The sequence below is a fragment of the Mytilus edulis genome, chromosome 1 (genome assembly GCF_963676685.1).
Source record: "Mytilus edulis chromosome 1, xbMytEdul2.2, whole genome shotgun sequence".
In the NCBI taxonomy this organism is placed as follows: domain Eukaryota; kingdom Metazoa; phylum Mollusca; class Bivalvia; order Mytilida; family Mytilidae; genus Mytilus; species Mytilus edulis.
The window spans coordinates 102105692-102118118 of NC_092344.1; the positions used below are offsets into that span (position 1 = coordinate 102105692).

The following is a 12427-nucleotide window of genomic DNA, read 5'->3' on the forward strand; positions in this document are numbered from 1 at the left end:
AACCATAAGTGATAGAGGCCTAGGGTCTTTTGATTTGAGGCCCTTGCTCAAAAAGTATGAAAATGAGGTCAAGGTCAAAGGTCAAGGTCATGTTCAAATTTTTGATTTTGGCTTGTTATCTCTTATTTTCAGAAATCATACAAGATATCGACAAAATATTTTCACACAATTGTTAGTTACGACATGTCGTAACACATAAATTTTAGTCGAAAAGGTACGTAGACATTTGACGCGAGTTTTCCCCCTTTTTATATCTAATATCATACGTATGGTAATATAACTCATTAACAATATGAAGTAGAGGACTAGAGTCTTTTGATTTGAGGTCCTTGGTTTATGACCTTGAAATTGAGCTCACGGTCATATGCTAATTAAACGTTCTAGATTTTGACCTTTGCTTTTACCTCATATGTACACATGATAAAGCCATGGGACTTTTTGCATTAAGTTGTAAGCAATGTGACCTTAAAAAACACAACCGGAAGTGACCTTTTGTAAACCGGAAGTAGCTATTTTTTGTACTAAATCAATGTAAAAGTATATAGAACCATATATTTTTGGAATCAGTGTCAAGTAAACTATCAAACAATACCGGAAGTAAACTTTTTAAACCGGAAGTAAAAGATTATCTCCCTTTAATATATATTTTTTTTATAGAAACCATATATTTTTTTAATAAGCTTTCAAAAAGCTGTCATTTGGAGCTAAAGGAGGCTCGAGGGTATAAAAATTTCAGAAAAAATTAAACATTTGTTTTTCACTACAAATTAAATTTATTACCTTTTGTAGTTGTTACTTTATCATATGGTACAAAAATCATTCAAAACAATCAATTCGTGTTGGCCCCAGATAACATTTAAAATATAAAAAAGGTCTTAACTGGTGGAAATGGTTCTCTGAACAATTGGTTTTTAATTATACCATATTTTATGTCATAAATTGGATAATGACACTATGTTAAAGTTTCAGTTTTTTATCTGAAAATGCCTGTTCATTTGATGTTGGTTTTCAGCATGTCCAGTGTTTGTTGTTTTCAAATGTTTTTTTTTCTTTACAAGAAACTTCATTTAGTGTAACTGCTTGTTTAAACTGTATTTTGGCTGATAAAATAAAATATTTTTCCTACCTACCGACCCTTCAGTCTGAAGGTACAGTCGGAAAACTGCAAACAAACATATTTTTAAGGTTGGCCTAAAGTATCACATAAACTTAACATGATTCAACTAAATGAATTTAGGGTAAGATGAACCAGACGAAAAATACATGTACACCTAACAATCATACGAAATACCAAATATAGTTGACCTATTGCTTATAGTTTCTAAGAAACAGACTAAACCAAGACAAGAGTGCACACGCTAAAATGTCTCGCCTTTTCTACTAATCATTGATATTATGTTGATAGTCCTAAAAATCAAGCTTTACTACAACGATCACATAAACTTAACATGATCCAAGAAAATGAGATCAAGGTCATATAAACCAAACAAGAAATACATGTACACCTTACAATCATTCATTACACTAACTATATTGACCTATTGCTAAAAAAATATACTTTCTATGAAACAGATTTAACCAAGAAATCTAAACATTGACCAATGAACCATGAAAATGGGGTCAAGGTCAGATGAACCATGAAAATGAGGTCAAGGTCAGATGAACCATGCTAGGCAGACATGTACAGCTTACAATTCTTACATTCAACAAATAGTTGACCTATTGCTTATAGTTGTCACAGAGATATGTCTCGCCTTTTTGTAATTTTGATTATGCAAATGTTGAAATCAAAATAGCAATACTTTAACATCTTACACAAGTTGTGCAAATATTCAAAGTCAATGAACCATGACTGAGTTACATGGCTAAACAATCTCCATGTAAATGAGATGTGCCAATGCTAATACAACTGCATACCAAATACCATTGACTTACAAGTCGTTCCCAAACCTAAATACAAACATTAACTTGTTCACTATGTTAAAGTTTCAAAGTCAATGAACCATGAAGAGGGGGGAAGGGCTATACAATCTCCATGGAACTGATACTTGCAAATGCAATTTTGCATTTGCATACCAAATATCATTGACTTACCATTAGAAGTTCATCTTAAACTGATTTAATCACAAAGTAATACATGTACATTGTAAACTAAGATAAGTTTCAAAGTCATTAGACTGTGACTGAGGTGCGAAGCCAAATATTTTCCATGTAAATGAGATGTGCCTATGCTTATACACCTGAATACTAATTAGCATTGGCCTACCACTAATGGTTCCCCTTCAAATGACCTAATCACAAACTAATACATGATAACTTAGAAAAAAATTCAGTCAATAGACCATGACTAAGGGGGCGGAGCCAAATTATCTCCATGGAAATGAGGTATGCCAATACTTATACATGTACAACTGCATACCAAATATCGTTGACCTACCACTTGTGGTTCCCAATAAACTGACCTAATCACAAACTAATACATGTAAAATAAGAAAAAGTTTTCGAAGTCAATAGACCATGACTGAGGGGGCAGGGCCAAATAATCAGCATGGAAATGAGATGTGCCAATGCTTATACAACTGCATACCAAATATGATTGACCTACCACTTGTGGTTCACCATAAACTAGAACTAATCACAAACTAATACATTGTTGACCCCATTGCTGCCGACGTCGGAAACAGCATACCTACCGGTATGTCTCGCTTTTTGACTCTGTCAAGGCGAGACAAAAAACCAGACCTAAACACAAAATTTTAACACTGGGCAATGAACCATAAAAATGAGGTTATTTTAAAGTGTGCACCACATTTTTTATAATATTTAGAATAGAAAGAAAAAATATTACAGTCATTTCTTATAATTGAGTTCTAAATTCCATTTTAAACCGGGGTAAACCATGAAAAAAGTTGATGATGTCACGGTCACATGACAAAATTATGTCTATGAGCTGATAAACAAAAGAACGACAGCCAATCAGAAGATGCGTTACATCCAAAATTAAATTATTTAAATTTAATTTATTTTTCTAAGTAATACATGTATTGTCAAATTGAAATGGACCCAAAATTTCAGCTGTAGAGTCAGACACTCCTAAAACCTTGAAATTTATACAATAATATATCTGGTTTATATATATGAGTGGTGTAGCATTTTAGTAATTTATAAAAAAATATATACTAAACAACACATGCTACAAAGAAATATAAATTGTTTCATTCATAAAAAGATTAAAATCAATTATAAGTACAGCAACAGGATATTACAAGATTTGGCTTCCTATATCAGCAAGGTCATAATGAACATCTTTAACCAGAAAAAAATGTTTATCAATTTAGGAAGTTATCTGTTAAACAAAGATAAAGCTACCTGGTGTTTTACAGAACAGCTGTGAAGTTGTTAACCCAATTATATCCCTAAAATATAAGCTCACATAAATATACAGTACAATGCTAAAATATTGATACAAAATAAATCAGACATGTTTCTTTTGTTTGTATTGTACAAACAACTGGTAACAAGAATGTGTCCACAGTACACGGATGCCCCACTCGCACTATCATTTTCTATGTTTAGTGGACCGTGAAATTGGAATAAATTCTCTAATTTGGCATCAAAATGAGAATGATCTAATCAAAGGGAACATGTATACTAAGTTTCAAGTTGATTGGACTTCTACTTTATCAAAAACTACCTTGACTATCATTTTCTATGTTCAGTGAACCATAAAATTGGGGTCAAAACTATAATTTGGCATTTAAATTAGAAAGATCATATCATAGGGCACATGTATACTAAGTTTCAAGTTGATTGGACTTCAACTTCATCAAAAACTACCTTGACTAAAAACTTTAACCTGAAATTTGCACTATCATTTTCTATGTTCAGTGAACCGTAAAATTGGGGTCAAAACTATAATTTGGCATTTAAATTAGAAAGATCATATCATAGGGCACATGTACATGTATACTAAGTTTCAAGTTGATTGGACTTCAACTTCATCAAAAACTACCTTGACCAAAAACTTTAACCTGAAGCGGGACAGACGGACGGACGAACGAACGAACAGACAGACAGACAGACAGACGGACGGACGAACGGACGCACAGACCAGAAAACATAATGCCCCTCTACTATCGTAGGTGGGGCATAAAAATCGTGTTTCAAATTCTCATTCCCTTCCAGGGGTAGGTTTAAAGGGGACAAGCCCCTCTTCCCCCATTATGGCTCTTCATATGTATAAGGTTGGTGGTTTCTCCAGGCACTCCGGCTTCCTCCCCCTTAAAAAATGACATTTATGAATATTAACATATAGATTTTATGGCCATGCCCGTCAAAAGAAGGAAAGGTTTAACTTTTCTACGAAAATTGCATTTTTCCCCACATTTTGTGAATGGGAAAATCCAAATTATGAAGAGCATGCAAGTACCACAATAAATATTTACATGACAGTAGTTGTTCATATTGGAAGATAATTTAGTTGGTTCAAAGACATGCAGAAGGGGATTTTCTAAGAAGCCAAAACTACATTTAAGGTACTATCTAGAGTGGATCATGGATTGGAAACTACCTGCTTTTACTTTTTATTACCTTATCCTAAAAATAAACATAACTGGAAATAAAAATATTAAATTTCAGTCAAACATTAGGCCAAATTAAGCCCTTATCTCTCCTTTATTCCCCAAATATATATCTAACCATGGCCAATATCTGAAAATTTGAAAATTGTTCCTTTTTTAAAAACACATCATGATTGCTAATTTTAAAATTCTTCATCCTTGATAGAACTTTCATAAGGACAGGAAGATCTAATTTGATAGACCACTTAAGTGTCACATTATAACAGATAAAACAGTTTAAGGAAACAATGCATTTTTATGATTTTTAATTAAACATGTTAACAAGAGATACAGTAACATCATGTACATAATCTTTGAAAGTTTTGTCTTCCACGAAAACTGTTTCTACTAAAATAACATGTTTTACAATGTTTTATAGCCATATTTATCGACTTTTCACACTTTTTAAAGACAATTATGTACGGAATCATGTTCTAAAAATGTACTTAACTATATCTGAACAAGGTCAATGAACAACTTCCTCTTTCAATAGTATAAAGTACTTTAGATATTAGGACAATTTTTGATGGTTTGTTTCTTCTTCCTTAATTCAACACTTCAAATATGTGAAAATTAAGATACCCAATATTATTAATTACATTCCTGATAACATAGACAGTCAAGTGGAAATCACTTTAAAAAAATCTTGTATGAAACCTATTGCCTTTTATAAACATGACAATTCATTCAACTTTACATTTCCCTAAAATATTATTTGCATACAATGTACCATAATGGAAAAAATAACAGCTATATATCTGTTTCAAATATATGTATGGGTTCGAAAAAACAAGAATGGGAACCCCCTATTTTCAATCTATTTACTGAAAGTAAATTGATCTAATCAAACTAAAAATCTTTTAAAAAACACTACTAACTCAAATGGTTTCCCCTAAAAAATGTGACTTTTTTTAAAATAGTTATTTGGATGGAGAGTTGTCTCATTGGCGCTCACACCACATCTTCCTATATCTATGAAAACCCATTGGTTTAAAAAATTAGAAGATGTGCTATGATTGCCAATGAGACTACTCTTCATAGGAGTTAACAACTACAAGTCACTGTATGGAGTACATTCTTCAACAATGAGCAAAACCAATACAGAAAATAAGCTATAAAAGGCCCTGAAATGACAAATGTAAAACAATCAAAAATAAAACTTAACTGCCTAATTCATATAAAAAGAAATAAACGGGGGAAAAAATATGATAGCTCAATTTAGCAAGCATGAATCTTCATCATATAACATAAAATAAAGGCTCAGCAGTTTATTTCTTAGTAATCAGAAAAGATGCAAGGCACGCACTAAGTTTCTAAAAGCTTTTTAAACTGCAGTAAAAATATTTTATCACTAGGAAGATATTTAATTATTTACCAAAGTGATAATCTGAAGGTCAAACTTCCATCATAGTATGTAGGTATCTATAGATATTTTTTTACTTCCTGATCTCATTTAATTTACGTTGTTGACTTTTTAAATACCTATATTCAAAAATGTGTTGTAAAAAGCAATAAATAATGTTCAAACCAGGTCAACAGAATAACTTCATATAAATTTGACAGTTTAAAGAAATAGATTTGGCCACCATATGAAACAATAACACTACCAATATATGTATGAAAACATAAGATATGGGACCCGATTAAGTTTTATAATTTACATACAAGTCCCAACCCAATTGCTTCAGGTAAGTATAACTGACACAATTTAAAATCTTATGAGATGTAGACAACATTTAGGCAAAAAAAAAGTATGTGTGTTTACTGTACCCCTACCTACCCTAATTTTTATCCCCTACCCTAAAGTTTTTTTGGCCATTTTTGATTAAGGACTACTAAAGTCACAATGTTGCTCCCATAGACTCAATGTAAAAAAAAAAAATCCCTACCCTGGTTTTTTTTTACAGCATGTGACAGTATAACACATACTTTTTTGTTTGGCCTTATCATATCATATAAATGTTTTGAAACTTTTCAAATGGAATTTCCTATATATATATAACAGTAACAGGTTTCAATTTACAAGTTTCCTGATAATGAAAGGACATCTTTTGTCTACAATCTTAATCTTTAATTCTTTTTCTATAAAAGCTATTATTCCAACAGGACTGAACTACTCTATCACCATTAAATCTTGTTTTTCGGTTTTCTAAAGTTAACTTACACAAATCATATAAAAGAAAATTTAAATTCTATCTCTTTTGTATACATGTTAGAAACCAATGTTAATTCTATTAATAGTATGTATTGATATGATAGGGTAATTTCTTGACTTCCTGGTTAGGGTTTTTTTTAACGAAACTGGCATAAATATTGTGTCATCCTTATTTCTATATGATGGAATGCAAAAGATATATATTGTCATATAATAAAAAAGACTAATATGATATTGTATTTTCTCCTACAAACTTCTACCACAGAATAACAAGATACCACAAAGCAAAATTCTCTCCTCATTTACAGGTCATGGCTGAATTTATTTTGAATATTTTAAATTTATAGATAGATGTTTTACTACAAATATCCCCAATTATTAACAATCAATGTAATTGATTTCAAGTTCAGAGGTAGTTTACCACACATGTACACCAAATTCAGTTGACCATTAGCTTATAACAACAAAGAGAAACAGACCTAACCATGAAATCTTAACATTCACCAGTGAACCAAGAAAATTAGGTCAAGGTCGGGTGAACTCTTTCAGATGTACATGACTTCTGTTTACTCATTCCATACACCAAGTATAGTTGATCCATTGCTGCTGATATATGACATGTATGAGTACATTCCTAATTAGTCACAACAATTCCAATAAGTCATGGAACATGCATGACAAAGTATATATCATTGAAATCTGAAAAAATGGTAGCCTGAGCCAATAAAACCATTCAGTACACTATACCATTGAATCGGCACTGATTCAGAAATTTGTCAAATTATTTTGATGTAGTGTACAGGTGTGTTGAAAGGAGGAATAAATAGGGGACAATCTTCTCCCATTCAAGGGTACATGTATGATATGAAGACTTTCCATGCCAATCTAAAAAAGCTGATAAGGTGTAAAATTGCACCTAGAATACACCACAAAATAAAATATAATTTGTCATGTTTGTACTGTGTTAACCATATAAACCATGTAAACCAATTGATAACATATTTAAACTATAATTACATGTATACTAAATTCAAATTGATTTAGTGTTTTATATGTTATATGAAGCATGTAATGAGTTTGTAAGTTTGAATTTCAATCCAGATTTTAGGTATCAGAATAAAATATGTAAAGAATCAAGCAGAATTCTGTAAGTAATTAACTTCAAAGCTTTGTGATACCTGTGTTTCCAGATCCATACTCCTCAATAATATGCACAACATCACCTACTGATAAAGATAAAAATTCTGGTCTGATGGGATCGTAGTTTACCACAGCTGAAACGAAAATTTTTGTATATATTAGAAGGCTTGCAGCATGGAAACTTTAAAAATAGTTAGCTGTCTAAGATGTCTTCAACAGGGATCGATGCTCTATGCATTTTCGGGATATTTACTTTCATAGAAAATCTAACAAAAATATTAAAGCCTTCAGAGAGTTGTCTCATTGGAAATCATACCACATCTTTTAATTTTTATATTTTTATACAAAAAATTAGACTGCAAAGATTTCTTTCGCTATAAATGATACAAAAAAGATAAATTTTATCTATCTTTAATCAATTAAAATTCAGATCTCACACTCTGCTCTGTTTTTTTTAGGACAAACTGGTCCAATCAAAATAACAAAGCAGAGTGGGCTTTATTTGAAAATAAATGAATTCCTTTGACCAATCACAAAATTTATTACAAACAATGACAAGGCAGTGTCTTTGTCATCTCTATCACTTCACACAAAAAATGCTTAGGGAGCTACCATTTGATTTTTATGGGGGGGCTAGGATGAAATTTGAAAAAAATAGGCAGGACAGGAGTTTTGAGTAAAAAAAAAAGGCAGGATGAGCAACTTGGTAAAAAAAAAAAGGCAGGATGACAATTTGTGTAAAAAAAGTAAGGATAAACTAGTAAAAAAAAAAGGCAGGACCGAATAGAGTAAAAAATAAAAAGGCAGGACAGGGATTACAACTAAAAAAAAATGCAGGACAAAATTTTTCATCCTAGCCCCCCCATAAAAATCAAATGGTAGCTCCCTTAAATAAAAAGGTCATGTAAACATGGTAAAAATGGAAGTTTTACGATAGATTATTTCTTAGTCTGTTTTTAAACTACATATATATATATTTTTAATTTATTTATTGTAATAAATGTAGATGACAGGTTTGTTAATTATGGTTCACTAAGTTGAACACTTCTGATGTAACTTTATCAAGTACCTCCTAAGGATCTTTTCTGCCTAAATTACTTTAAAGAAAATATGTTTTAGTTAAATGATGTCGTAATTTCCCCTTATTCTGAAAAAGCATGTACATTTACATGAATTGATACATGTGTATATTTATACACATAATAAAGTCTATACTGTTCACCTTTCATTTTTTTTTATAGTAACCATAAAAACAGTAAGAAAGCTCTATAAATTACAATGTTAACAGTACAGTGCCACATGTGGAGCAGGACTTACATGTATACATCATGTACATTTTGTACCCTTCCAGAGCACTGGATATCACGTACCCCATGTTTTTGTTTAAGTTTGTGTTGCTTAGTCTTTAATATGTGTTTTGAGTATTGTTGTCGGTCTGTCTGTTTGTATTATCCTTTTTTAGCCATAATGTTGTCCCTTTGATATCTTTCGCCTCTCTTCTAGTATAAAGTGATTGATTGTTTAAGTTATACATCCAGTGGCAAGTATTAGAGGAAGAGCAATATTAATTATCAATACAATAGGAAGGTTCTGCAAGATGTGTTGACCAAGATGCGGGATAAAGGGCTGGAAACTTCGACTGTTACTGGAAAATTGAGAAATGTTTGAGCCTCAGGCTACAACAGGAACCCTGAAAGATTTAGGAGGCATAGAACTAGAAGGCGTTCACACCTTCCCTTTGATTGGCAAATTTATAAAGTTTTAAACATTAAATCATAAAAATATAGTTGAATCTCAGTTTCACTTGCCAGTATCATCTTCAGTTTTATGGATTTACGCCCCCATGAGAATAGCAAACAGATTCACCCTTTTATAACAATGTTTTCTTCCAGACTGCAGATAGTCCAGGGAAGAATGTATAACGATACATATTTCTATACCCCAGTCAACCATAGAGGTTTAATTTTGCAGTGTATACATCATGTACATGTACACATGGTACCACTGTTGTTCAATAGACGTATTTACACTAGTAGTAATTTTGAATATATCTTTCTTACCAACTCCATATTTATGACAAGATTTATTCCATGTATTTAATTCCATCGTAATTTTAACACAACAGTACTGTTTACTTCCGCATTTTGTAAATCCCTCTCATTTGCAATGTCACTGATTCATCAGTTCATTATCAGTCCATTCTCATTTCACCAACTTTATTTTCGGTACTACACACGATTGCTAATTTTGAAATGGTTTTAATTATTTATATATCGTGAATCTGCCAAATAATTGTTCACAACAAAGCCGTGTCAGCCAGACAATAACCTGTTAGAAAAATGATGCATACAAATTTTCCAAATTTATTTATAAATTATTCACTGCGGAACTTCAAGATGTCAGCGCCCACTGCAGCTGATTCGACGGTTGCAGGTTTCAACATTTTAACATGTCAAACGATTATATCAAACTTTCAGATTACGTTTATTTGCTCGATGTATTATGTTTGCATTGATTCTGTTATTTTTCATGTCTATCTTTTTTTTCACTTTCTGAAAGGTTCATGTGGACCCTATGGCTGAAATGGCCGTATTTTCACCTCAAAATTTACTCTGAATACAGGCAAATCTGTGCATTTGGAAAAGTTTTAAGGCATAGCATGCCCTAGATAAATAGAATTCAAATGCATTGTATGATTTAGAAAATTCATAACTTAACTGGATTTTACCGTACACTTTTTTTCGTCCCTGCAGAAGATGATAAAATTAACAAACAGTTGTGTTTACCTTGATATGGTCCACTCAGGTACACAGTTTAAATAACCAATTATTGTCAGGTATCTATTGTCCATCTCATGTCCATGTCAAACAAAACAGCTCACTTCAATAATTACCTGTGGGGGAGTTCTCAAACCTGTTTCCTAACTTAGTTTATTTTGGCACCTTCTGGAGGAATGAAAAAAAGTGCACAGAAAAATCCTGGTGAGTTTTTATTTTTCTAAAACATAAAACATATTTGAAATTTATTTATCTAGGGCATGCTATGCCTGAAAATGTTTACAGATGCACAGATTTGTCTGTACTCAGAGTAAATTTTGAGGTGAAAATACGGTCATTTTAGCCATAGGGTCCACATGAACCTTAAAGGCTTAGACTGCATCGACAACTCTAGAAGGGGTGAATATATACCTATCTGAACACCATCTTAGCCCAGTAACATCATCTGTACAAACTTACTACTGGATAAAAGCTGTAAAAAAACATATTCAATTGACTCAACAAAAATTTAAAACTGTCCACGAGAGGAGTACACACAGATTCAGTGGCGGATCCAGAAATTTTCATAAGTGGGGGCCCACTGACTGACCTAAGAGGGGGCCCGCTCCAGTCACGCTTCAGTGATTCCCTATATAAGCAACCAAATTTTTCCCCCTAAATCCGCCTCTGAGATTTCCTTGCACGATATGCCAAAAAGCATGTAAAATAGAATCCATAGCTTGTGACGACTGTGATAAGTGGACACATAGAAACTGCATTGGTATGTCAACATTAGAATACAGCAACCTAGGCAAAAGTGAAGACACATGGACTTGCCCATCTTGCTGCAAACCAAACAATTCTTCAACAAAAATATATTTTATACCAAATGGAGATGACAGATAAAGGAAAAAGTCCATACTACACCATGAAGGACATAAAAATTAGTACCAACGGAGTCCACAAATTGTTAAAAAACCTGAAACCCCATAAAGCTACTGGTCCCGACTCAATACCAGCCTTTATACTGAAAGCAGCAGCAGAACAACTTGCTCCGATACTCACAGACCTATACCAAACATCATTGAACACTGGTGAAGTCCCGCAAGATTGGAGAGATGCCAATGTACATGTAGTTCCACTTTTTAAAAAAGACGAAAGGCACCTAGCATCTAACTACAGACCAGTATCTCTAACTTCCATCACAAGTAAGGTCTTAGAACATATTGTACATAGCTACATCATGGACCACTTTGACAAAAATAAAATACTAACTGATGCACAACACGGATTCCGCAAAAGACGATCATGCGAATCTCAACTAATCGTAACCATCAACGACATTGCATCAAAATTAAAAAGCAGCGGCCAAGTAGACATCATCCTGCTAGACTTTGCAAAAGCATTTGACAAGGTACCACATCACCGCCTCCTACACAAGCTGGAATACTATGGCGTCAACCCCAAAACCAATAAATGGATTCGCTCTTTCCTACATAACAGAAAGCAGAGCGTGATATTAGAGGGTGCTGTCTCCTCACAAGTACCAGTACTCTCTGGTGTACCCCAAGGCACAGTCCTTGTTCCATTACTGTTCCTGGCCTACATTAACGACATGCCAGAAACAGCATCTACATCAGAGACCAAATTGTTCGCGGATGACAGCCTACTCTTTCGTACCATCACCAACCAAGCTGACAGTGAACTACTTCAAAAGGACTTAACAGCATTGGAAGACTGGGAAAACAAATGGCAGA

General features: G+C 32.9%; 2 protein-coding genes across 24 annotated transcripts in view; one reads left to right on the forward strand and one right to left on the reverse strand.

Annotated features, from left to right (window-relative positions):
- Window positions 1-10290, reverse strand: part of LOC139516163 (dedicator of cytokinesis protein 3-like) — a 126373-nt gene extending 116083 nt beyond the window's left edge. For 15 of the 23 annotated variants that reach the window (XM_071306198.1, XM_071306234.1, XM_071306207.1 and 12 more), the window contains exons 1-2: window positions 9975-10143; window positions 7953-8048 (exon numbers count right to left, since the gene is read on the reverse strand). In XM_071306198.1, coding sequence (XP_071162299.1) covers window positions 7953-8048; window positions 9975-10020 — 142 coding nt within the window. In that variant the 5' untranslated portion in view covers window positions 10021-10143. Of the gene's footprint in view, window positions 1-5994; window positions 6044-7952; window positions 8049-9974 lie in introns of those variants that run through there. The other 8 variants (XM_071306218.1, XM_071306226.1, XM_071306153.1 and 5 more) reach the window with 2 other exon arrangements.
- LOC139516326 (zinc finger protein 277-like) overlaps window positions 10200-12427 on the forward strand; it is a 49217-nt gene continuing 46989 nt past the window's right edge. Inside the window, exon 1 of the mRNA XM_071306375.1 lies at window positions 10200-10347. Within this exon, the coding sequence (XP_071162476.1) occupies window positions 10254-10347 (94 nt within the window). The 5' untranslated portion in view covers window positions 10200-10253. The remainder of the gene's footprint in view (window positions 10348-12427) is intronic.